Below are 25627 nucleotides of genomic sequence, written 5' to 3'. Positions count from 1 at the left end.
GAAACAGAGATAACAAAGGTAAGTTCTTACCATATCTCTTGTTTCTACTTCAGGGTCCATAGGGGTCCACAGGGTGACCTTGGGGTATAGCTGGATCCTGGATCCTCGGGCACCACGGAGTTAAAGCTTTTAGCTGCTCCCAGGATGCACTTGGGTCCAACCTCCCCTATACCCCGCCCCCGAGCCACAGGCACCTCAGTTTAAGATGGTGCCCGGCCGGAGTCGGGTCACCCTGCGGGGGGGGCTGCAGGAGCAGCCCCCTAAAGCTTTTTATTTAACTAGTTTAAATTTATTTTTACATTAGTTTGGTTCTCCAGAGCGGCAGCGCTGTGCTGTCTGTAAGACGCCCACGCTGCCGCTCCTTCTCCCTGCTGGCGCCGCGACGCCAGCACTGAACTGGGGATCGCGGCGGGGGAAGCCAGAGTCTGTACTAGCCGGACTCTGGCTTCCCCCGGGACTGCTGCCGGAAGACGCCGGGGAGATCAGGTAAGCCGCGCACCGCTGATTAGCGGCGGTGCGCGGGTAATGCCTTTCATATGCAGTCCCATGCCCCCGGTCTAGGGGACAGACCGTGGGCGCTAGCGGTGGCGGCGGGCCCCCCCTCCATCGGAGGCATACCCCGCCAGACCACTAGACCACCAGGGTAATTAAGCGGCAAGCGGGATGCCGCAACCTTGGGGGTTAAATATGCTAGCCAGGGGAGGAAGCCTTCCCTGTCAGCGGCTCCTCCCCTCAGCTCAGCGCGCCTTTCAGCTCGGAGTCTGGCGACGCTGAGCTGCAGCTACTCGGGCCACTCCTCCTCTGAGGTCTCCAGCGGCCATTTTCTTACTGGCAGCGTGGATACTCTCAGGGAGCACGCGGACCGGTCCCCCTGTGTACCTCTCCCCCGACAAGGACAGTGTACACAGCGCTATAGCCCTCCCAGACACTGAATCTGGGAGGTTGATTGTAGTGTAAAGGTGCAGTGAGTATATCTTCCTGCATGGTATGTGACTTTTGCTAGTGCTGCCTGTCTGTGTCTTTTTTCTACTTACTGTCAGCCTGTACCTATCCCTTTCCTTCTCCTACAAGCCCTACAGGTGTGCGGGGGAAGGGTGTTTCTACTGACCTCACCTATATAGATCACGTATTTGTGAGGTCCGTCACATACAGTTGTGTGCTACACGGTGCCATATTGTGGGCTGTTGTTCAGCACACTGGTGAGTGCGCACATTTTCTTCCTAAGTCATGTCTGAGGAGGAGATTGAGCACTCCGGGGCTCCAGCATTGTTCTCCTGCAGGCGCTGTTCTGCAGGAGTGGATAGGGAGGATTTGTCACAGGACGGCCTGTGCGGACGGTGCCAGGCGGTCCCTGGTACGTCTAAACCTCCCATTTCGCAGGAGCCACCATGGGCGATGTTTTCCCAGGTGCTGGTGTCCATCGCGGACCGTCTGTCGGTCCCGACTGCCGCCCCTACTAGGGCGTTGCCCCAGCCTGCCATCCCCCATTCCCCGGGTGTCCCACAATTATTGCAGACTCCCCCGGGGTCTCAGCCTGTTGGTCCCTATGCGGGGTTGCCAATGTATATTCAGTCCACCCCTGTGGCACAGCCGGCTGTGGTGCCGTTTCAGGCTCCTGTGACAGCTCCTCCACCCTGGGTGGATGCGCTTTCCCACACTGTCCAAGATTTGGCGGCAGCATCTTCGGCTTTTCAGTCGATGTTGCGCAGTGACGTGCCCTCCAGGGCGTCTAAACGCTCAGTCATGGCACAGGCTGCGCATCTTTCGGATTCTGAGGGGTTCTCGGATGATGGTGAGGTACAGGATGACTCAGCCTCAGATGCCTCAGTCCAGGAGGTAGACACTAAGTCTTCCATCAATGTGCGGGCTCTGGTTAAGGCGGTGCGGGCTATTCTTCTGATTGAGGATGAGGCACCCGCTCCCAAGTCAAGGTATCCTAGTTTTAAAAAAGCTAAGGTTACTTCTACAGCGTTCCCCTTGTCTGATCAGTTGACTGATCACATGGCGGTGGCCTGGCAGACGCCCAGTAAGCGTTTCCTGCCACAGAAACGCTTGGCGTCCAATTATCCATTCCCGGAAGCGCATTGTAAGAAATGGGAAACTCCGCCTGCAGTCGATTCCCATGTAACACGCCTCATCAGGAGTGCTACTTTGCCATTGCCGTCTATATCCTCGCTGAAGGATCCTACGGACAGGAAGGTGGAGACTTGTCTAAAGTCTATTTATTCTCTCTCAGGGGCTGTAGCCCGGCCGTCCATGGCCATCTCCTGGGTGGCCAAGGCCATTGAGGGGTGGGCCAACGCCTTGGAGGACACGTTTACGGATGAATCTCCGGACGTCCAGAGGGCGTTGTTAGGACAGATGAGAGATGCCGCCTCCTACATTGGAGAAGCATCTTTGGATGCTAGCCTGTTGACCTCTAGGGTTTCGGCGGCAGCAGTGTCTGCTCGTAGATCCTTGTGGTTGCGGTCTTGGAGAGCAGACGCGGATTCAAAGAAAGGCTTGGAGGCCTTACCTTTTAATGGTGAATTACTATTTGGTCCGGACCTGGACAAAATAGTAGATACCCTGGCAAAATCCAAGTCAGCCTTCCTCCCTTCAGCTACTACACCTGCTAAGGTCCGGAGCTCGGCGTTTCGTTCCTTTCGGGTTCAGGGCAAGGCAAAGGGTCAGTCCTTCCCGAGGCAGTCCGCACCCAAGACCGCCTCAAAGCCAAAGAAGCAAGCCTGGAGTGCTAGGCGCCCTTCTTCCAAGCCAGAAGATAAGCCTTCTGCGTGATGGGACGGGCCTCCCTCTGGGGGACCCCAGAGTGGGAGGCCGACTTCTTCAATTCGCCCAGTGCTGGCACAATACCACCACGGATGCCTGGGTGCGAGAAGTGGTCTCCCAGGGGTACGCCCTGTCTTTTCGGCACAGGCCGCCTTGCCAGTTTTTTTTTGCACAAGTCCTTCTCAGGACAAAACCAAGGCCTTGCAGGTTCAGGAAGCCATAGAGGCCTTGCTGACAGCAGGGGTCATTATACCCGTACCACAGTCTCAACGTGGGATGGGGTATTACTCTACGCTGTTTCTGGTGCAGAAACCCAATGGCTCTCATCGCCCCATCCTCAATTTGAAGTCCCTGAACAGGTTTCTCAGGGTTCCCAAATTCAGGATGGAAACTTTGCGTTCCATCATACTGGTGATGGAACCGGGGGATTATATGGTCTCCCTGGATATCCAGGACGCCTACCTCCATGTGCCTATAGCAACATCGCACCAACGGTTTCTGCGGTTTGCTATTCTCCACAACCACTACCAATTCAGGGCTCTACCCTTTGGTCTCTCCACGGCACCAAGGGTATTTACCAAGGTGATGGCGGTCATGGCGGCTCACCTTCGGAGCCAGGGGATACGGTTGCTACCGTATCTAGACGACCTCCTCTTGCTGGCAAGCTCCCCGGAGGTACTGATCCAGCATCTCCACCTGACGGTCGCTTGTCTACAGGCGCACGGCTGGTTGATCAACTGGAAGAAATCCTCCCTCATCCCATCACAACGGATGGTTCATTTGGGGGCCCTGCTGGACTCTCGTCAGCAACGGATTTTTCTGACTCCAGAGAAAGTCTCCTCCTTACAGCTGCGGATTCACAGTTGTCTGAGCAGTGGCAGAGTGTCGGTGCACTCAGCGATGAGAGTTTTGGGGTCCATGGTGTCGGCATTCGACATGGTGGAGTTTGCCCAGTTCCATTCCAGGCCCCTGCAGGGGCTGATTCTTTCAGAATGGAACGGATTGCCACACAGGATCCGCTCTCAGATGCTGGTGTTGTCCTCGGAGGTGCGTCTGTCCCTAGCCTGGTGGCTGCAGACAGCGCATCTCCTGGAGGGGCGCCCCTTTTGGATCCCGGAATGGGTTCTGCTCACGACAGATGCCAGTCTCCGGGGTTGGGGGGCGGTGACAGGCTCCTTGTCACTTCAGGGTCGTTGGTCGGCGGAGGAAGCGATTCTTCCCATCAACATCCTGGAACTGCGGGCAGTATACAGAGCCCTGCAGTCGTCCGGCACCGCTCTTCACGGAAGGGCCGTTTAGGTGCAGTCAGACAACGCCACAACGGTGGCGTACATCAATCACCAGGGAGGAACTCGCAGTCGAGCTGCGATGTCGGAGGTGTCCCGCGTCCTGGCTTGGGCGGAGCGCTATCTTCCAGCTCTCTCGGCAGTTTTCATCCCAGGAGTCCTCAATTGGGAGGCAGACTTCCTCAGCCGTTACGATGTGCATCCCGGGGAATGGTCGCTTCATCCAGAGGTATTCCAACTACTCGTGGACAAGTGGGGGCTGCCAGAGCTGGACCTGATGGCGTCCCGTTACAATCACAAGCTGCCTGTGTACGGGTCAAGGACAAGGGACGCAGGCGCAAGTCTGATAGACGCGCTGTCGGTGAAATGGCTGTTTCAACTGGCTTACTTGTTCCCTCCGATATCTCTGCTGCCTCGGGTCCTGCGCAAGTTCAAACAGGACGGAGGCACACTGATCCTGGTGGCCCCAGCGTGGCGCAGAAGGCCGTGGTACTCCGATCTGCGGAGCCTGTCCATCGACGCTCCGTACCTCCTACCTCAACGGCGGGACCTGTTGTCTCAGGGGCCCTGTCTTCACCCGGATCTGGGTCGACTATCTTTGACGGCGTGGCTCTTGAGACAGCCGTCCTGAGGTCTCGGGGCTTTTCTAGCTCCGTTATTACCACCATGCTGAGGGCGCGCAAGCCTGCTTCCGCGAGGATCTATCACAGAGTGTGGCACACTTACTTTCAGTGGTGCGAGGCCAGAAACTATGATCCCCAGGTGTTCCGAGTTTCGCGTATTCTGGCTTTCCTTCAGTCCGGTTTGGACTTAGGATTACGTCTTTCTTCACTGAAGGTACACGTGTCTGGTCTGTCGATGTGGTTCCAGCGCAGGATCGCTGCTATGCCGGACGTACACACCTTTTTCCAGGGTGTTTTGAGAATCCAGCCTCCCTTTGTGCCACCTGTGGCCCCGTGGGATTTGGCGGTGGTTCTTAGGGCCTTACAGGGTCCTCCTTTTGAGCCCTTGGAGTCAGTGGAGCTCAAGTGGCTAACTTTTAAAACTGTTTTCCTCTTGGCAATTGCTTCTGCCAGGAGGGTTTCAGATTTGGGGGCGCTTTCTTGTCGTCCCCCTTTTCTGATTTTTCATCAGGACAGAGCGGTGCTTCGCACTCGTCCTGATTTCCTGCCTAAGGTGGTTTCCAGGTTCCACATTAATCAGGAAATTGTTGTACCAGCCTTTCAGTCACCTGATCTTTCGGCTGGGGAGACTTCCTTAGACGTTGTAAGGGCACTCCAGGTTTATGTGGACCGGACTAGTTCTGTGAGGAAGTCGGATTCTTTGTTTATCCTCTTTGGTTTTCACAAGAGGGGTTGGCCTGCCAACAAACAGACTCTAGCCCGTTGGCTTCGTTCTGTTATTATTGAGGCTTATATGCAGGAGGGTTTACCTGTTCCAGCCTCTGTTAAGGCTCATTCCACTCGGTCCGTGGGCCCTTCTTGGGCTGCTAGCCGTGGCGCCTCTGCTGTTCAGCTCTGTAAGGCGGCCACCTGGTCTTCCATTCAGACCTTTTTGAGGTTCTATGCGTTTGACACCTTTGCCTCTCAGGATGCATCCTTTGGGCGCCGGGTTCTCCTATCAGCACAGGAGCGTCCCCGCCCTTAGTTGGACTGCTTTGGGACATCCCCAAGGTCACCCTGTGGACCCCTATGGACCCTGAAGTAGAAAACAAGAGATATGGTAAGAACTTACCTTTGTTATCTCTGTTTCTACGAAGTCCATAGGGTCCACAGGGCACCCGCCCTGACGCACCTGGCTTCATATGGGCTCTGTGACTGGTCACCGGTTTTCCGTCTCCCATTTCTGTGAGTATGGTTCTTGTGTGTTCCAGTCTTCCTTCTCTCTGTTTCGTCTCCTCCTCCGGCCTGGGCTGCTTACCAACTGAGGTGCCTGTGGCTCGGGGGCGGGGTATAGGGGAGGTTGGACCCAAGTGCATCCTGGGAGCAGCTAAAAGCTTTAACTCCGTGGTGCCCGAGGGAGGAGATATATATTATAGCGGCACTTAACGTGCCGCTATAACACTTCCTGCTTCGCCTCTTTACCGAGGCGAAGCAGGAAGCTCTAACGATGAGATGTATTATCCTCCAGCGATCGATCCCCGCATCAGCCTAATGCTGATGTGCTGTGTGTCACTCCCGGCCGGCTCCACTGAGCGTGCGCGGGATCTCGCAAGTATCGCGAGATCCTGCGTTCAGCCCCCGCAGTAAGGACAGTACTGTCCCTGCTATTGTCTATAGCGACAGCTGCAGCGGGCGTAACGGTCAGGCGAACTGACCGTTGACTCATTGCCCATGCTATCGGCACTGCTATCTTGCAGATAGTAGCACCGATAATGACAGGAGTGCATAGCCCCCAATCATACACGGAGGAGAAGCGGTATCAACGCACATAACGTGTGCTGTTGCTGCTTCAGCGGTTAATACATCTCCCCCTTGGTGCACTATTTATAGTATTGGCAGTTAGTGCACTGTTTGTGAAGAGTATCAGCCAGAACTTAGGGCACTATATTAATAATTGACATTACAGTCTCTTAATTGTCTTGACTGAGAGAATTACTCCATATTCTGTGGATCAGCATTAATTTAAATCCCCCTCCATTGATTAGTGCACTTGAAACTGAGGCCTAGATGGGGGCTAGTGTGTCACCTGCTTTGCGGCCCCCAAACATCAGCAATTGATTGTGGCATTTCTGCAATTTGCAGATGATTGTCTATCTGCAATGTATGGGGTTCGCAGATTTCAACCAAAAAGTGATTGGAATTGCTAAATCAGGTCATTCAACATGTTGGATTTAACAGATTGATTGGGGCTGTAGATTGCTAGAGTATGGAGAAGATCAGCAGATTTACAGACCGTTACTAGTAAAATGATGGGCCTTTCAAGATTGACAGATCTGTGTTTGCTGAAAATGATCTGCAAATCACTGAAAAAGATCTGTAATGTATGGGTGCAGATTGCTAGATTGGTAAATCCTAAAATCAGGCAACAAATCTTCAAATTGTTCAAATGCGGTTTTCAGATTGCTGATCTATGGGAGCCTTTAGGCAGATAAAAGTGCCTTTGTAAAGTTTGTGTGATACTAAAAATACCACAATTCTATTTATTCATAATTAGAAAGAATAAATAAGATTTAAACCACATATACTGTATTTATTTGACACTAAATATGCTACAGCCGTTACAACATAAATGATTACTGACATGAACCTTTTTTGTAAACCTTTTATTTCAATTTAAATGAAGGTGTAGTGATACTGGTGCTAATGGTGAAATTAAATACAATGAATGTCTCTTAATCAACGGTGGGTTCAATTTATTAATAACATATTAAATGATGATAAAAAATACAATGAAGAACAGCAGTTTCCAATTTGCATCAAACGAAAGTTTTTAAAGTGCAACTAGTATAGCAGCAAAATTGTCAAAACCATGTAATAAATACTTAATTGAAGATATCATGAAGCTCCATATTAAATATAAGGAGAAAAGACAAACTGAAGGGAATAGGGGAAATAAAAGGTAAAGAAAGATTAGGAACAAGGAAGGATTGAAATTGATATCATGGGGACCTGACTTTGTGATAGGTGGCCACAGTATTATTCTGTAAGCATGAGATATATTCTGTAGAGACCTGTAACCCGTGATATCAGACCCCGTACTTACAGGACCACCAGATATGGTAAAATGTACCCTCCTCCACCACATTGTCTCTAGCATGCACTCTGTGTTGCTGGAAATATCTTGTGGAGCTTAGACAGCAGCAGGTACCATCTAGTGTATATCTTGTAGCACGTCTCTCTTATGGCTACATTGATAGGAGCCTTAGCAGTTCTGGATATAACAGGGGTCCATCCTTCGTCATCAGTGAGAGCCGATAGGTTGGCACGCCATGAGTTGTATGTCCTGCGACAAAAGATATGTCATCTTTTCTTGTAGCGTACCTGTTTTAAAAAAAAATAATCTGTACTAATATAATTATAGGGTCGCTTATAGTAACTGCTTGTGTGTTTTGTATGTGCTTCATAGAGATCATCCTTTATGTTCAGCAGTGCAAATGACATGATTGCTGGTATAGGAGTAATATGGACTCCTCACTGTATGTATGTGACCGTATTTGGTGTCTTCACTACGTGCTTGAAAAGTTTGGCAATAACTGTCCGGGGCAAACCTTTAATAAATGCTTGATGCAAGCCAGTTGCCTTATCTATACAGTCTGAACACTGCTTTGTGGTATTTGCCATTATGTAAATGTGATTATGAACCATAGTATAAAAGTTCTGTAACCATTATCATTATGTTTTACATGTGTAAGTAACTAGTCCACTTCGAGAGGTACAATCTAAGTAAATATATACATTATTTATTCTTCAGGGTCCACAGGGAGACATTGGGGTGTAGGTGGGACCTGGAGGACCGGACACCAACAGCAAAGCTTTTCAATCCCAGGATGCGCCGGTAATTTCTCCTATCCCACAGCCTCAGGGCACTTCTACAGGCTTCCCCATTTCATCTTGCTATCACCTCTGCCCGCAGGGTCTCTGATTTGGCAGCCCTTTCCTTTCGCTCTCCCTTTTTGATTTTTCATCAGGATAGAGCTGTTTTTTGTGCCAGGACGGGTTACCTTCCTAAGGTTGTATCCCGCTTTCATGTAAATGAAGAAATTGTAGTTCCAGTCTTCAGGCCTCTCTGTAGTTGAAGCTTCTTTGGATGTTGTACACGCCCTACGTATCTACGTGGATCGCACCAACTCCATTAGGAAATCGTATTCTCTTTTTGTGTTGTATGGCTGTCATAAGCAAGGGTGGCCAGCTAATAGACAGACTCTGGCTACGTGGCTTCGTATGACGATTTGTCAAGCTTACACACAAGCTGATCTCTGTTCCAAACACAGTGACAGCACATTGTACTCGATCCGTGGGATCATCGTGAGCGTTTTGTTGTGGTGTCTCTGCTGAACAATTGTGCAAGGCAGCCACGTGGTCTTCCGTCCACACTTCTCTAAAATTTTACGCATTTGATACATTTGCCTCTCGGGATGCTTCCTTTGGGCATCGGAATCTCCTTTCTAACAAACCGGAGCGTCCCCACCCTTAAGGGAACCGCTTTTCGATATCCCCAAGGTATTTCCTGTGGACCCTATGGACCCTGTAGAAGAAAATAAGAGTTATGGTACACCATACCTTTGTTAACTCTTTTACTTTGAGATTCATAGGATCCACAGGGCCCCCACACTAACGCACCTTGTGTTATTTCGGTAATCTTTTTATATTTTTTTATTTCAATGATTCCCTCTTCTTAGAGAGAGTATTTGTGGTACAATTGTCCTTCCTTATCCTCTTTCCTTCTCCTACCTTGGGCTTGGTAATAAACTGAATGCATGTAGCCAGGGGCAGTGTAAATATGGAGGAGCACCCAGTGCATCCTGGGAGCTAAAGCTTGTAACTGTTTGGTGCCTGGATCACTCCAACCACATACCCCCAAGGTAATTCCTGTGGACCCTATGGACCTCAAAGAAAAATAGTTAACAAAGGTATGTTATACCATAACTCTTATTATTCTTGTGACTGTCTGGCAGAGGAAAGAATAATAAGCAGCCTGATGCTGCTCCTCCTACTCTGATATCTTGTAAGTCCTCTGTATGGTCTCTGTATTGTTACACAGCCCCAGGTCCGCCAGCCCCGTTGTCTCTCCCTCAGGACCCACCCTGGGCTGCTTTTTCACAAATGCTGGCAAAACTTGTGGACCAATTAGCAGTTCCCATGGTAGCTCCACCTATGGGATGGCCACAGCAGGTATCTCCTGCAAATCCTTTGCCTCCCCCATGGGTAGACGTACTGTCTACCTCAGTACAGAATTTGCTAATACCTCTACGGTTTTTCTGCAAATACTGCAAAAAGATAAACCTTTACATAGTAACGTGCTAGGGTATCTTCCCAATCCACACAGTTATCTGATTCTGAGATAACATCTGGGGAGGCAGAAGACCCAGATCTTTCTCACTCTGATTCTGTCTCAGGAGAAGAGGAGCCACCCTCTAAACTAAATATACCTGCTCTTGTGAGAGTTGTTAAAACTATTCTACAAATAGAAGATGATGAACCCGTTCCTAAGAAAAAACATGCACTTTTTAAGCAACAAAAGGTAGTTTGATCAGTTTCCTCACTTTGACCAGCTATCTGATCACATGAGTGAAGCTTGGAATATGCCCGGTAAAAGGTTTCAAATTCCAAAACGGTTCAGTTCCTTTTACCCGCTTCCAGCTACTGATTGTACTAAATGGGAAGTTCCCCCAACGGTGGATTCTCATGTAACAAGTCTGGTTAAAAATGCCACCTTGCCCATTCATACTGCAACCTCCTTGAAGGAAACCACAGACGCATAGAAGCTTGTCATACATCTATATACTCTCTTACAGGAGCTATTACTCGTCCTGCTAGGGCTACGGCATGGGTGGCAAAAGCCATTGAGAGTTGGGCATAGGCCCTAGAAGAGACTTTTCCTCCTGATGCTTCGAGGGAACAGCTGTCCTACATATCTCACATTAGAAATGCAGCCTCCTACTTAGGTGAAGCAGCTATGGATACTTAACTCCTACCCTCCAGGATATCTGCCACTTCGGTAGTGGCCCGCCGTATTCTTTGGCTATGTTCCTGGAAAGCAGAGTCAGAATCAGAACGGGCTCTAGAGTCTCTGCCTTATGCAGGACACATCCTGTTTGGTCCAGTATTGGATAAAATTGTGACTACTTTGGCGTTCCTGCCCTCTGCATATAATACAAAGCCACGGTTGCATCCTTTCGGTGCTTTCGCCCTCAAGGCAAAGCCAAGGGTCAGTCCTTCACGGCTACAGACATCAGCCAAGACCTCCAAGCCTAGGGCCAAACAAGCCTGGGCTACTAGACATCCACCTACCAAGTCTAAGGACAAGCCTGCAGCCTGATGGGGCGCGCGTCTCCCTGTGGGCTTCCAGGGGTGGGAAGTGACTTCTTCAATTTGCCCAAGTTTGGCATCAAACCACGTTGGATGCCTGGGTAAGAGAAGTGGTTCTCACAGATACGCCCTCTCCTTTCTGAGGCAACCCCCCAACAGTTATTTTGCACAGGATCTCCATCGGACTAACCAAGACCCTGCTGCTCCAAAAAGCCATTCAGTCCTTACTGAAATCAGGAGTAATAATTCGGATCCCCTCCTCACAACGGGGCAAGGGCTATTATTCTACCCTTTTCTTAGTTCAGAAGCCCAATGGGTCTCATCGGCCTATCCTCATCCTCAAGTCTTTGAATAAGTTTATCAGGGTGCACAGGTTTCGGATGGAAAGCCTCCGTTCTATTATCCTAGCTATGTGAGCTTGGAGATTTTATGGTATCCCTAGACATTCAGGATGCGTACCTATAGCGCCTTCTCATCAACATTACCTACGGATGGCTACACTGTAGCAACATTACCAATTCCAGGCTCTGCTGTTTGGCCTCTCAAAGGCCCCTTGGGTCTTTAGCAAGATCATGGCAGTTATGGGGTACTCTTTGTCGTCAAGGGATCAGACTGCTCCCGTACTTAGACGATGTCTTGTTGGCAAGCTCCCCAGAGGCTCTTCACAGCCATCTGCAGGTAACCATTGCCTTTCTACAAATGCACGGTTGGCTGAACAACTGGAAAAAGTCTTCCCTGACACCCTCTCAAAGGATGGTACATTTGGGAGCCCTCATGGACTCTCGAGTTCAGAGAATCTTCCTAACGGCGGACAAGATTTCAGCACTACAGCACAGACTACGCAGAGTGTCGATTCACTCAGCAATGCAGGCCTTGTGATCATTGGTGTCCACCTTCGACATGGTGGAGTTCACCCAGTTTCACTCCAGGCCCCTCCAACACCTGATCCTCTCCAGGTGGAAAGGGTTAAACCATCTGCTCAAATCCCAGACAATGAGCCACTCCCCAGAGGTTCGACCGGTCCCTAGCCTGGTGGCTACAGACTTCTCATTTGAACCAGGGCCGTCCCTTTTGGATCCTGGACTGGGCTCTCCTCACCATGAACGCAAGCCTCCGAGGGTGGGGTGCAGTAACCGGCCAGCACTCCTTCCAGGGCCGATGGTCCCCAGTCGAGGCAGTGTTGCCAATCAACATCCTGAAACTTCGAGCCATCTACAGAGCTCTCACTTTGGCTCAGAATATGAAAAACAGGCCAGTACAAGTACCACGGCTGTGGCCTACCTCAATTACCAAGGGGGCTCTCGAAGTTAATCAGCAATGACAGAAGTGTCCCACATTCTCACCTGGGCCGAACGCAATCTCCCAGCCATCTCCGTAGTGATCATCCTGGGGATTCTCTCAGCCGTCAGTGTGCATGCAGGAGAATGGTCTCTGCATCCAGAAGTTTTTCAGTTTCTAGTGGACAAATGCAGTCTTCCGGAGGTGGATTTCATGGCCTCCAGACACAACAACAAACTTCCAACTTATGGACCCCGACGTGGCCTTCATAGACACATTGTCGGTGAAACGGAACTTCCATTTAGCATATCTCTTCCCTCCAGTATCCCTGTTTCCTCGAGTGCTTCGAAAGTTCAGATAGGAAGGAGGCAAAGTTGTATTAATAGCTCCGGCCTGGCCCAGACATCACTGGTACTTTGATCTTCAAAGGCTCTCCATAGACGTTCCTTTTCAGCTTCCTCTAAGAGTAGATCTGTTGTCTCCGGGTCCATGTCTACATCCAGACCTAGCTCTTCTGTCTTTAACGGCTTGGCTCTTGAAACATCAATCCTAACTAAGGGTTTTTCCACCTCTGTGGTCCAGACCATGCTAAAAGCACGTAAACCAGCCTCAATCAGGATTTACCACAGAATATGGCATACATATTTCCAATGGTGTGCTCCGAGAAATTATGACCCTCAGGTCTTTAAGGTTTCCAGAATTCTTGCCTTTCTTCAAGCTGGATCGGATCTAGGCCTCCGCCTAGCATCTCTGAAAGTGCAGGTCTCTGCTTTGTCTATCTGTTTTCAGCGCAGAATTGCTCCTATACCGGATGTTCACACCTTCATGCAAGGTGTTCTACGAATACAAACCTCCCTTTGTCCCTCCTGTGGCTCCATGGGACTTGTCAGTGGTGCTCCAAGCACTTCAGGAACCTCCATTCGAACCCCTGGAATCAGTGATGTCAAATGGCTCACTGCAAAGACTTTGTTTCTTTAGGATATAGCATCTGCCCGTAGGGTATTGGATTTAGGGGCGCTTTCATGTCGCTCCCCCTTTTTGATGTTTCATCAGGACAGGCCTGTTCTTCGAACACCCCCGGGCTTACTTCCCAAGGTGGTTTCTCGCTTCCACCTGAATGAGGAAATTGTGGTTCCGGCCTTTAATTCACCAGACCTCTTGGCAGGTGAGGCCTCTTTGGATGTGGTCAGTGCTGTAAAGCTCTACGTGGACTACGTACTGCTTCCATTCGGAAATCAGACTCCTCCTTTGTCCTATATGGATTCGACAAGAAGGGATGGCAAGCTAACAAACAGACTCTGGCCAGATAGATTCGCATGACTATCTCACAGGCTTACACGCAGACGGGCCTTCCTGTGCCGACTACAGTCTTTGCTCATTCTACTACCTCTGTGGGTCTCTCGTGGACAGCCCGGCTTGGCGCCTCAGCTGAACAGCTATGCTATGCAGCTTCTGTCCACACCTTTCTTAGGTTTTATGCTTTTGATACATTTGCCTTTCAGGATGCTTCCTTTTTGGCATAGGGTTCTATCAGCTCAGGAGCATTCCCACCCTTGAACTGCTTTTGGACATCCGCATTGTCTCCCCTGTGGAGCCCTATGGACCCTGAAGGAGAAAAGGAAACTTACCCGTAACTTACCCGTTAACTCTTTCTTTGAAGTCCATAGGGTTCACAGGGCACCCACCATGATGCTCCTAGCTTCTATGGGTTTTCTTTTCCTGGTCACTTGATCACCTTCTCTGTGTGAGAGTGATATTCCTCGGTGTACCAGTCTTCCTTCTATACTGCTCCTGCCTTGGCTTGTTAACAAAGCTGAAGTGCCCTCAGGCTGTGGGTGGGGTATAGGTGGAAGGACTGGAGCATCCTGGGATTGAAAACGTTTGCTGTTTGTGTGGTCATCCAGGTCCCACCTACACCCCAATGTCTTCCTGTGGACCCTATGGACTTCGAAGAAAGCGTTAACCAAGGTAATTTTTTTACCATAACTCCTTTTCTCTTTCACCAATATTGGGAGACACTACTGTACCTTGTATAGCGGGCACTAGTGCTGTAACATTGCACAATTACACGACAGACTTGTTAGTTTAAGACTCCTCCCCCTTCTCTGCCCCTCCACTTTAATCATTTCAGTTTCAAATTTACTACATTGTAGCAAAATTGCTTTTGTGAAGGTGTAAGTCTGGGTACACACTAGACTATGTGTACCCAGCCCGACCTCGGAAGTGACTGGACCCGGCGGGGGAGCTGGCATCAGCAAGTGCATACACATTTGCCGATGTGTGCTGCGCCAGAGCAACGATGGGGGCTGACGACATACCCATTTGGCACTGCATGTATGACCGACGGAGAATGTTGCTGACAACCCGCTGGAGCACGCCTCATCAGCGGCATAGAGGGTAAACACTAGACGATGTGCCCAACATGTCGGTACAATCCGTTGGATCGGACAACATATTGTCTAGTGTGGTGTACCCAGTATTAGAAAGTAGCTCCTGGAGGCGTGGCCTGTACGAGCTAGTGACAGGAAACTGACTCCATAGCTCCTAGGCCCAATCATTTGCCTAGACCCTTAAGCTCGACTATTGTTGGCTACTTACCTCTCCGCGTTCCAGGAGCTCCTCGGCCTGCCTATCTTCTTTGGCTGATGAGATACAGGCGCTGACAGTTTCTCCATCAGTAACTCCTCGTCGCGGGCGCCATCTTGGATCCGGCTTTGGCGGCTGATTCGGCTCCTGACTCCAGTGCTGGCTACATCTGTCACCCGGTCTGTGTTTTGGATTGCTGGATACGTGGCAAATCCTGTCCCTGGCAAATTACAGCTCTAAGTTTTTTGCGGTCCCGCGTCTCCCGGCCCCGACCGCCATCTTTAAAGCACTGCTCTGTGTCGGCCATTGTTATATTTCTCCTATGCTCTCTGGAGTGGGAGTGTGATAACGGAGTCTGCTGCTGTGGCTTATTCTTTGGATCTTCACTGCCTCATCACCCTGTCTGCTAGCCCTGAAACTTCCTATACTATAGTTAGGGATCATCCCCTGGCAGTTTTGTACTATCCTCATCTCCTGAGTTGATATCTATATTTCTACTTCAGGGTCCATAGGGTATCCACAGGATACCTTGGGGTATAGGTGATGACGTCAGTCTTCAGGCACCACAGAGTTAGTTTTCAGCCTCCCAGGATGCATCTGGGTCCCTCTCCTATACCCCGCCCCCGGGCCAAGGCATCTCAGTTTCGTCGGTGCCTGGCCGGAGTCGGAGGCACTGTGCAGAGGGGGGCTATGAAGAGCCCCTGAAGTTTCTTTTAAAGGCAGCGCTGGCTGCACATCTGGGAGTACAGCATGGACAGTCAGTACTGACGTCCATGCCGTCTCCCCTACACCCCGCCGGTACCAGAACGCCGGTACTGATCCGGGGATGCTGGTAGACATCTGGGGTCACGGCTAGCGGTGTCCCCAGATGTTTTGGACCATGGCCGGATCCAAGGGGATGCAGGTAAGCAGCGGGGTCCCGTGGTGGGTCCCTGCTGGTCACATGGTCCTGAGTCCCCAGGCAGGGGGCTCCCTGGGGACTGGCTGCAGCGTGGAGCCAGGCGACCAACCTGCGCTTCCACTACCCCCTGGGACAGCGGGTCGCTGCTGAGCGGCATGCGCTGCGGCGTCCCCGGGGTTAAATGCATGCCAGGGGAGCGCGCTTTCCCTGTCTCACAGCCGGCGCCTCCCCTGCTGCACACAGCCTCTCTGCTCTGCCTGATTGGCCACAGTGTGTCAGCTGTCCTCCCCAGGCCGGCCTCCTTCATCTTCTGCTCCTCGGTGGCCATCTTTAAAGCATGGTGAACACTGCTGGAAGCCTGTGAGCGGTGGCATTGCGGTCTGGGTCCCCCAGCATACCTCTCCTCTGTTTGTCACAGGTCAGTGTATGCAGCGCTGAGTCCTACCAGCCTGAGGGTCTGAGTAGTTGAGAATCAGCGCTAATAGTGCAGGGATTTGTTTCTTCTGCATTGTATGTGACTGAACTGCTAGCCTGCTGTCTGTACTTTCACTTTCTACTGTCAGCTTTATTACTGTCCCTGATCTTGCTCTGCTCAAAGCCCTTGCGGTGCGCGGTGTGCAGGGTGTTATTCACACTATACCAATACGTATAGGTGTGAGTGTCACATACTTACCATCATGTCTGAGACTGATTTTCCTCTCCAGCTCATGTGTACTAAATGTAAGGTACCAATAGCGGAGGGAGAGGGTAACGCGGAGGGGTTATGCCCCCAGTGCCTGGCACTGTCACGGCCGATTATGGTCACGGTCCCGGTACAGGAACCTCCCTGGGCTTGTTTCGCTAAGGCGCTTACAACCCTTGTGGGCCAGCTAGCTCCGCCACCTGCGTTTACCCAGACGGGTTTGTCCCAGCAGTCAGTGGTGTCGTCACCCATGCGGGAGTTCCCGAGACAATTGATGGTACCCCACAGTCTCCCTGTCCCTTCCCAGGTTTCTCCGGAGCCTGCGTGGGTTAATACTCTTAACTACATCGGTTCAGCATTTGTCCGATGTTTTACAGGGGGAGTCTGTGTTGCGGCCTCATAACGGCCGGTGGCGTCTTTATCTGCTCCTTATGGGGATGACGATGAGACGTCAGATCATGGGGAGATTCTGGATCTATCTGACCAAGAACCTCTCCGTACCAAAGAGCCGGACGCTAAGTCCAAGGTGTATATCCCTGGTCTTATTCGAGCGGTCCGCTCGGCTTTAGTTATTGAGGATATTGATCCTTTGGTGGCCACATTCATATATGCCTTTTTAAGGATATTAAGGGTGAGGCTACGGTGTTCCCTCTTTCTGATCAATTAGTGGATCATTTAGAGGAGGCGTGGAAAAATCCAGGTAAACGGTTCAGCCCCAGAGACGCTTAGCCGTGGCTTATCCGTTTGCGGTCAATTATTTTTCTAAGCGGGAATCCCCTACGCAAGTGGATTCACATGTCACACGCCTAGTCAAAAGTGCCACATTGCCTATGCCTTCCATGTCATCCTTGAAGGATGTCACTGACCGCAAGGTGGAGATCTGCCTCAAAGCCGTTTATTCCCTTGCAGGGAAGCATCCAGACCGGCTCTGGCCGTGTGTTGGGTAGCCAGAGCTATGGAGCGCTGGGCGGATAATTTGGAGGCGTCTTTGGACTCTGACTGTTCGGCTGAACAGACCGAGTTGGTGGGCAATCTCCGAGACTCGGCCACTTACATTAATGAAGCGGCCTTAGATATTTGTATGCTCACCTCTAGGATCTCCTCTGCAGCCGTGGCTGCTCGTCGCACCTTATGGTTGCGTTCTTGGAAAGCGGACGCGGATTCCAAAAAGGGATTAGAAGGTCTGGACAGGTACTATTTGGTCCAGATCTGGACAAAATTGTAGTTACGTTGGCAGCAGCAAAATCTGCATGTCTTCTGTCTGCTACGATTCTTTCTAGTGCTGGTGGGTCGTCCTTTTGGCCTCACAGGGCCCAAGGTAGGCCTAAAGTACAGTCCTGTCCACGGCAGGCTGGGGCCAAGAAATTGTCCAAGCCCAAGAATCAGGTCTGGAGTACCAGATGTCCGGCTCCTAGGTCAGATAACAAACCTGCGGCCTGACGGTCCAGGCCTCCTTTTGGGGGACCCCAAAGTGGGGGGCGCCTGCTTCAGTTCGCCCGGTGCTGGTCGCAGTGCATGTTCCAATTTCCCAGAGGGGCCTGGGTTTCTATTCCATTCTATTTTTGGTGCAGAAACCCAATGGGTCTTACCGTTCAATACTAAACCTAAAGGCCCTCAGCAAGTCCTTGAGGGTGCCTCTGTTTCGGATGGAGACCCTGCGGTCCATTATTCTGGGGACTACATGGTGTCATTGGACATCCAGGACGCTTACCTGCATGTCCCTATTTTTTTGCGCCATCAGCAGTTCCTCAGATTGGCAATCTGCAACGAACATTTCCAGTTCCGGGCACTGCCTTTTGGCCTGGTGACTGCTCCACGGGTATTCACCAAGGTCATGGCGGTCATGGCGGCTCTCCTGCGAATGCAGGGAGTCCGACTGTTGCCTTATCTGGACGACCTCCTGTTGATAGCGGGGTCTCCAGAGTTTCTTTTACACCATCTGGATCTGACGATTGCGGTACTGCAACGTCACGGCTGGTTGACAAACTGGCAGAGGTCCACTCTCACCCCGTCTCAGAGGATCCTGCACCTCGGGGCCTTATTGGACTCCAGGCAGCAGTGGATCTTTGTGACGGAGGAAAAGATCCTTGCTTTGTAGTTGAGGGTGCGCAATTGTCTGCAGTGTCGTCGAGTGTCGACACACTTGGCAAAGAGATTATTGGGCTCAATGGTGTCGGTATTCGACATGGTGGAGTACGCCCAATTTCACTCCAAACCTCTGCTGCTATTGATCCGGTCCAGATGGAATGGATTGCCTCAGTGTCTCAAGTCCCAGACGATGGGGCTCACTCCGGATGTTCGCCTGTCTCTAACCTGGTGTTTGCAGACGCCCGTTCTGGGTGGCGAACTGGATCCTGTTAACAACGGACGCCAGTCTCCGGTGCTGGGGAGCTGTCACGGGTCCACACTTGTTTCAGGGCAGGTGGACTCGGGCGGTAGCGGAGCTTCCAATAAACATTCTGGAGCTCCATGCGGTGTCAAGAGCTCTCCAGCGGGCACAGCCGGTTCTCCAGGGTCACCCTGTGCAGGTCCCGTCGGACAACGCCACCACGGTGGCCTATTTAAACCAGCAAGGAGGAACCGGGAGAGTGGTCTTTATACCAGGACGTCTTTCTGAGTCTGGTGGACAAGTGGGGTCTTCCAGAGATAGACCTCATGGCGTCCCGGCACAACAACAAGTTGCCGGTGTACGGGTCTCGAACATGAGACGAAAAGGCGTCTCTGGTGTATGCCCTGTCCGTCTAGTAGATGTTCCAGTTTGCCTACCTTTTCCCTCCGTTTTCCCTTCTTCCGCGGGTATTACGGAAATTCAAATCAAGAAGGAGGTACGCTACTGTTGATAGCTTCCGAGTGGCCCAGACGGCACTGGTTCTCCGACCTCCAGAGTCTGTCAGTAGACGTTCCTCTGAGGTTACCATTACGACCGAATCTGCTGTCATAGGATCCTTGTCTTCACCCGGACCTGACTCGGTGTGGCTGTTGAAACGGTCATGCTAAGGTCCAGAGGGTTTTTCTAGCTCCGTGGTGCAAACCATACTAAGAGCTTGTAAACCTTCCTCGGCAAGAATCTACCATCGTGTGTGGCATACGATGGGGGCGGGGTATAGGAGAGGGACCCAGATGCATCCTGGGAGGCTGAAAACTTTAACTCTGTGGTGCCTGAAGACTGACGTCATCACCTATACCCCAAGGTATCCTGTGGAACCCTATGGACTTCGTAGAAATAGAGATAACAAGGGTAAGTTCTTACCATATCTCATATTGTTATCTCCTTCCGTGGATATACCATCTCTGAATACTATGGATCGTCTCCTCACTGCTATTGTTGATTCCAAAAAGAGGCTCGTGGCTCGACTGGCGAACTTGCACGATGCGTTGTTTTTTCCATGTTATGATTTGCCGTTACCTTGACTCGGCTCTCTGATATGGAGACTAGCATTCCCACTATAGAGGGTGGTGATACTCCTGCTGTTGCTAGTCCAACTATCCTCAAGTTTTGGAGAATGATATATCAGACATCATTTGACGCCATTGCTGACTGCTTTGCTAAATTTTATCTCCCTCTCTGTTCTTTGGCTCCGCAGACCTCATTTTATCTACAAAGACTCAATATATGGTACTATCCTCCATAGAGGTTGCAATTACATCCCAAGCCGTTGATTTTTCAGCTTATGGGTACTTCGAATCTGTGTTGCCTCCGCAAAAAGCCAATCTTTTTGCCTTACACGTTGTGCTGAAGATTCTGAATTCAACTTTTCAGTATTATACAGTCAGGTGAACGGTGTAGGAATTACAACGGTTTCTATATGTGCCTCCCACTTTTTAAGGGGCCAAAAATAATGGGACTATCAACTCAAAAGCTATTTCATGGACAGGTGTGGGCTATGCCCTCGTTATTTCATAATCAATTAAGTAGGTAAAAGGTCTGGAGTTGATTCTAGGTATGACATTTGCATTTGGAATCAGTTGCTGTCGACTCTCAATATGAGATCCAAAGAGCTGTCACTATCAGTGAAGCAAGCCATCATTAGGCTTAAAAATCAAAACAAACCCATCAGAGAGATAGCAAAAACATTAGGTGTGGCCAAATCAATTGTTTGGAACATTCTTAAAAAGAAAGAACGCACCGGAGAGCTCAGCAACACCAAAAGACCCGGAAGACCATGGAAAGCAACTGTGGTGGATGACAGAAGAATTATTTCCCTGGTGAAGAAAAACCCCTCCACAACAGTTGGCCAAATCAAGAACACTCTCCAGGGAGGTAGGTGTATATGTGTCAAAGTCAACAATCAAGAGAAGACTTCACAAGAGTGAATATAGAGGGTTCACCCCAAGATGTAAACCATTGCTGAGCCTCAAAAACAGGAAAACCAGATTAGAGTTTGCCAAACAACATCTAAAAAAGCCATTACAGTTCTGGAACAACATCCTATGGACAGATGAGACAAAGATCAACTTGTACCAGAGTGATGGGAAGAGAAGAGTATGGAGAAGGAAAGGAACTGCTCATGATCCAAAACATACCACCTCATCAGTGAAGCATGGTGGTGGTAGTGTCATGGCGTGGGCATGTATGGCTGCCAATGGAACTGGTTCCCTTGTATTTATTGATGATGTGACTGCTGACAAAAGCAGCAGAATGAATTCTGAAGTGTTTCGGCCAATATTATATGCTCATATTCAGTCAAATGCTTCAGAGCTCCTTATGCATGCTTCAGCCAGCTCACTGGTTATTGTCAGGATCTGAAATAGCCACCTTCCCTTATTGGTGGGAAGCGGCCTGTGCATTAGCTGCAGTCCTCCCACTTAGATGACATTTTGTGAAGCCATTTTGTGATTCTTGTCATAGTCAGTGTCGTCATTTGTTTTGTCCTTGCAGTACTGTGATGAGGAGATGATTGCAGATGAGGAATACGATGAATATTCCAAAGAGCTGAACCAGTATCGCAAGTCTAAAGAAGGCAGAGGTAGAGGTAGGTTTGTTCATTTGGGGGGGGAACTGATGGTAGAGGGCAGCAAATATTTGGATTTAGTCACATTTGTGCTTCTTGCTTTCAGGGTTTCATAGGGGTCGGGGTCGAGGGCTCCGTGGAAGAGGATTCAAAGGCATGGGTCGTGGCAGAGGAAGAGGCCGTGGGAAAGGAAATGATGAGGACGATTACTATGAAGAAGATGGAGTAAGCAATGACCATTATTATTTGTGTCCCAAAAGTAATAATTATACACAAGGAAATTCTTGGCTTGTACACTTTTTCCAAATGTTCATGGGTTGGGCCAGAGCTCCATGTTCCTTCCTTGTTAAGGTCTCTTGACATGTCTCTTTCTTGTCCAGGATGGTGGAATGTACAGAAATGACTACGAGAAGCCTCACCATCGAGCTGACAAGAAGGGAAAAGTAATCTGTAAATACTTCGTTGAGGGCCGGTGTACCTGGGTGAGTCAGAATAGGGCCAGCATGGAACTTTGCAGTGAGAGTAACAAAAGCGGTTTTATAGCCTTTTTTTTGTATTAGACACTCACAAGGCTGTATGTGTAGTTTACACTCCCTACATGTTTTTGAATGTTTGAATTACTAGTGGAGTGTGTCTAACAGTACCTCCACAGAAAGGGGGGAGACATGTATCCACTGTCTCCCCCCTGGCATGCATTCACATGTACTATTATACCAAACGGAAAACATCTACTTAAACAAGTAACATATTAAAAACATAAGTATTTGCTAGTTCGTTTGTTTTGAAAATGTTTTCGAAGTGGAAAATTAAAATTTGGTGTTGGTTGTTTATGGAAAGATTACATGTGTATATAAAACCACGTTTAAGCGGAGAAAGGTCCAGAAGAAAATAAGTGTGGGGGGGTTGCAGCGAAAAGAGACAGGAGAAATGGAAAATAAAGGGAGAGTGGGGTTTGCAGGCCAGGCCAATCAAGGATGTCCGGACAGATGAAGTTAGATCATAATAATGTATTGCGCTGAGAGATGTTGATAATTTAAGTAGTTTACCTGAAACATGGTCAACATTTGAAATGAAGTATGGCTTGAAAGCAGGAGAGGAGGACGACTCCCCTGAGCTCCAACCATCTGAGCCAGATAGCTGAGGACTCTGAGATCATTTTTTTAAATACATTTTTATAAATGTGATTGGATATACAGAAAAAAGAGAATGTCTTGTTTCAGGTGCTTTGTGCACCTGAAACAAGACATTCTCTTTTTTTCCTCTATATCCTGTTGTACTTTCCAGTGTCCATCAGGCAGCACCCCCAATATTAATTAATTAAATATTATAATTCAGATTTATTGAGATTTTGAAGTATATGGGGTTCATCATAAAATTTATAAATTACACCTGCTAACTAGTGCAGTAATCTTACTTTTTTGATTATAAATATGATTGCCCTGTGGTGTTTGTAGTTCTTAATAATTGTATTTTTTTCTTTAAGGATTAACAGTTGCCCTCTTAATGGTCTCTGGTATAATTATTTTAATGTTTAAATAGACAATGCGTGCTGATTGCAATTCTTTTATCACCCTGCAGGGGGAGCATTGTAATTTCAGCCACGATGTGGAGGTTCCAAGGCGCCGAGGACTCTGCAAGTTCTATGTTACAGGCTACTGTGCCAGAGCAGACAGCTGCCCTTATATGCACAATATCCTTTTATTGGGACATAATACTGTATAATAGATAAACCTGTACAAATCACCTTACCGTACAGTAGACTTAAAACTCCGTACATTGCTATGCCCAAAGAGAGAGACCTTCCCAAAGGGGAGGGTCTGGTGGGAGTTTATACGATGGGATCCCCTTGTGTGTGGATATGGGCTGATGTTCTAATTAGCAGCTGATGTGGATCTGCAGGTTTGAGTCTCCTTAACCTTACTTACATGATTTCCCTTGCAAGTTATACCACACCACAGGCAACTGCGTCAATGGCGAGGAGTGCATGTTCTCTCATGAGGAGCTCACAGATGAGACACAGGATTTGCTGGATAAGGTACTAAGCACATACTATAGGGCATGCATTCACTAATAGGGTTTGTTGTCTTCGGCTTCTTAAGGGATATTTATCAAATCGTCTAAAAAGGACAAGTGGAAGTGTTGCCCATAGAAACCAATCAGATTATTATAATTATCTACTACATTCTATAAGATGATGGCTAGAATCTGATTGGTTTCTTGTGATTATGTATTTGTTGCAGAAGTTTGGTGTTGCTAGAAATAAGTTTGTCTATGTCTAGACTTTGGCTTTGTGTGGACCGATCAGCCTACTAGTGTAAGCTTTATAGAACTAAGAAGCTACCCTTGTTATGCTTTTCACAGAACTGACATCTAATATCCTTAGAATTTACAATTAAGAGTAAAAACTAAGGATTCTTAAGTACGAAAAATATTTACATTTGTCTGTTGTATATTTTGCTGTGACACCTTTACCTACAATTTTGTGTGCAGATATTTTCAGGGCTTTTTCTGTACTAAATTTATGTTGTGCTGAACACAGATCTTGGCTGAGGATGCAGAAGCTGGTGCAGAGGACGAGAAGGATGTGGAGGAGCTGAAAAAACAGGGCATAAATCCGCTACCTAAACCACCCCCTGGGGTTGGACTTCTACCCACACCTTCTGTCCCAACAGGATCTTCTGGTTCCACTGGGCAATGTGATCCATCATCCCCACCACCTACTGCACCTTCTGCGTCTGTAACATCTGCCAACTCTAACTCTGCCCCTCCTCCCGGAGGTGTTACCGCAAGTGTTCCGCTTCCAGCTGGGCCAGTTTCAGATATGCAGGGTCCTGAAAGTCCTTTATCAGGAGGAAGTATGCCTGGTGTCACTGGGCCAGTTCCTGAAGGCCCTGTGTTGAGTGGACAGGGTCTTGGAGGACCATGTGGCCCTTTGCCTAGTGCTGGTCCAGTGCCTGGAGGTCCTATTCCAGGAGGACAAATGCCTAGTGATTCTGGTATTCAGGTTCCTAGTGGTCCTTTGCCAGGAGGCCCAATGCACTCCATGCAAGTTTGTCCAAGTGATCAGTTACCACCAGAAGGCCCAATGCCCCATTATCAAGGAGGACCTATGCATCCCTGCCAGGGAGGGCCCATGCCTCCAATGCAGGTTGGACCAGGAGCACCCATGCCTCCAATGCAGGTTGGACCAGGAGGGCACATGCCTCCAATGCAGGTTGGACCGGGAGGGCCCATGCCTCCAATGCAGGTTGGACCGGGAGGGCCCATGCCTCCAATGCAGTTTGGACCGGAAGGGCCTATGCCTCCAATGCAGTTTGGACCGGAAGGGCCTATGCCTCCAATGCAGTTTGGACCGGAAGGGCCCATGCCTCCAATGCAGGTTGGACCGGGCGGGCCCATGCCTCCAATGCAAGATGGATCTCCAGTTTCAATGCTTGGAAGCCCAGGTTCTGGAGGTCCTCCAATAGATCAAATGCCTGGAAGTCCAATGTCTGGTGGAGCTCCGTCTGGGTCTATGGATTCTCAAATGTGCCAACGCAAAATACCTTCACTATTTGAAATTGTGGTGCGACCCACTGCCCATTTGGCTCACAAATTGGGTGTAAGGTGAGTTATGGCTCATTCACTGTGCTACTTTTTTATGTTCTATGTGTATTGGAGTTTGTGTGGGTAACAATAATATTTTGTATATCTTTTTGCTATTTAGACCACCTGGCCCACCAGGAGGTCCTCCAGGGCCACCTCCTCCAAGGTTTCCTGGGCCTATGGGTCCTCAAGGCCCTATGCATCATGACATGGGCATGGATGAAGGTCCTCCTATGATGCCCTATGGCCCTGATGATGGCTCTGAGATGATGGTCGATGGCCCACCTGGCCCGGAATTCTATGGTGAATATTATCAAGAGCCCAATATGGAGATGGACCCCAATATGATGGAAGACCCCGGTATGTTTGCCCTTCATAGCTGTGTTTTCTTAGAACTGTTTATTGACCTATCAGAGTATAAATTACATGAGATGCATAAACAGGCCATAAATCAAAATGATTGAATCAAGCAATTGACGCAAGATGAGATGGATATACCGGCCAAGCCCTGAAACAAAGCTATAATGTCTGGATAAGACCGCCTTACACTGTTATCTTATATGGGTAAGGAAGTGAATTAGAATAAAGGATATATGAAAAGCAAAAAAAAAAAAGAA

General features: G+C 49.3%; 1 protein-coding gene across 2 annotated transcripts in view; it reads left to right on the top strand.

Moving 5' to 3' along the window:
* The window catches only part of ZC3H4 (zinc finger CCCH-type containing 4), a 73408-nt gene that overhangs the window by 16927 nt on the left and 30854 nt on the right, over nucleotides 1-25627 (top strand). For both annotated transcript variants that reach the window (XM_088458098.1, XM_088458099.1), the window contains exons 6-12: nucleotides 21353-21446; nucleotides 21532-21650; nucleotides 21806-21907; nucleotides 23004-23117; nucleotides 23353-23460; nucleotides 23965-25031; nucleotides 25132-25370. In XM_088458098.1, coding sequence (XP_088314224.1) covers nucleotides 21353-21446; nucleotides 21532-21650; nucleotides 21806-21907; nucleotides 23004-23117; nucleotides 23353-23460; nucleotides 23965-25031; nucleotides 25132-25370 — 1843 coding nt within the window. The remainder of the gene's footprint in view (nucleotides 1-21352; nucleotides 21447-21531; nucleotides 21651-21805; nucleotides 21908-23003; nucleotides 23118-23352; nucleotides 23461-23964; nucleotides 25032-25131; nucleotides 25371-25627) is intronic.

Source organism: Taudactylus pleione, unplaced genomic scaffold, assembly GCF_031769625.1.
Source record: "Taudactylus pleione unplaced genomic scaffold, aTauple2 ptg000809l, whole genome shotgun sequence".
NCBI lineage: Eukaryota > Metazoa > Chordata > Amphibia > Anura > Myobatrachidae > Taudactylus > Taudactylus pleione.
The sequence above is the reverse complement of the archived record's forward strand: the minus strand, read 5'-3'. Positions and strand labels throughout refer to the sequence as shown.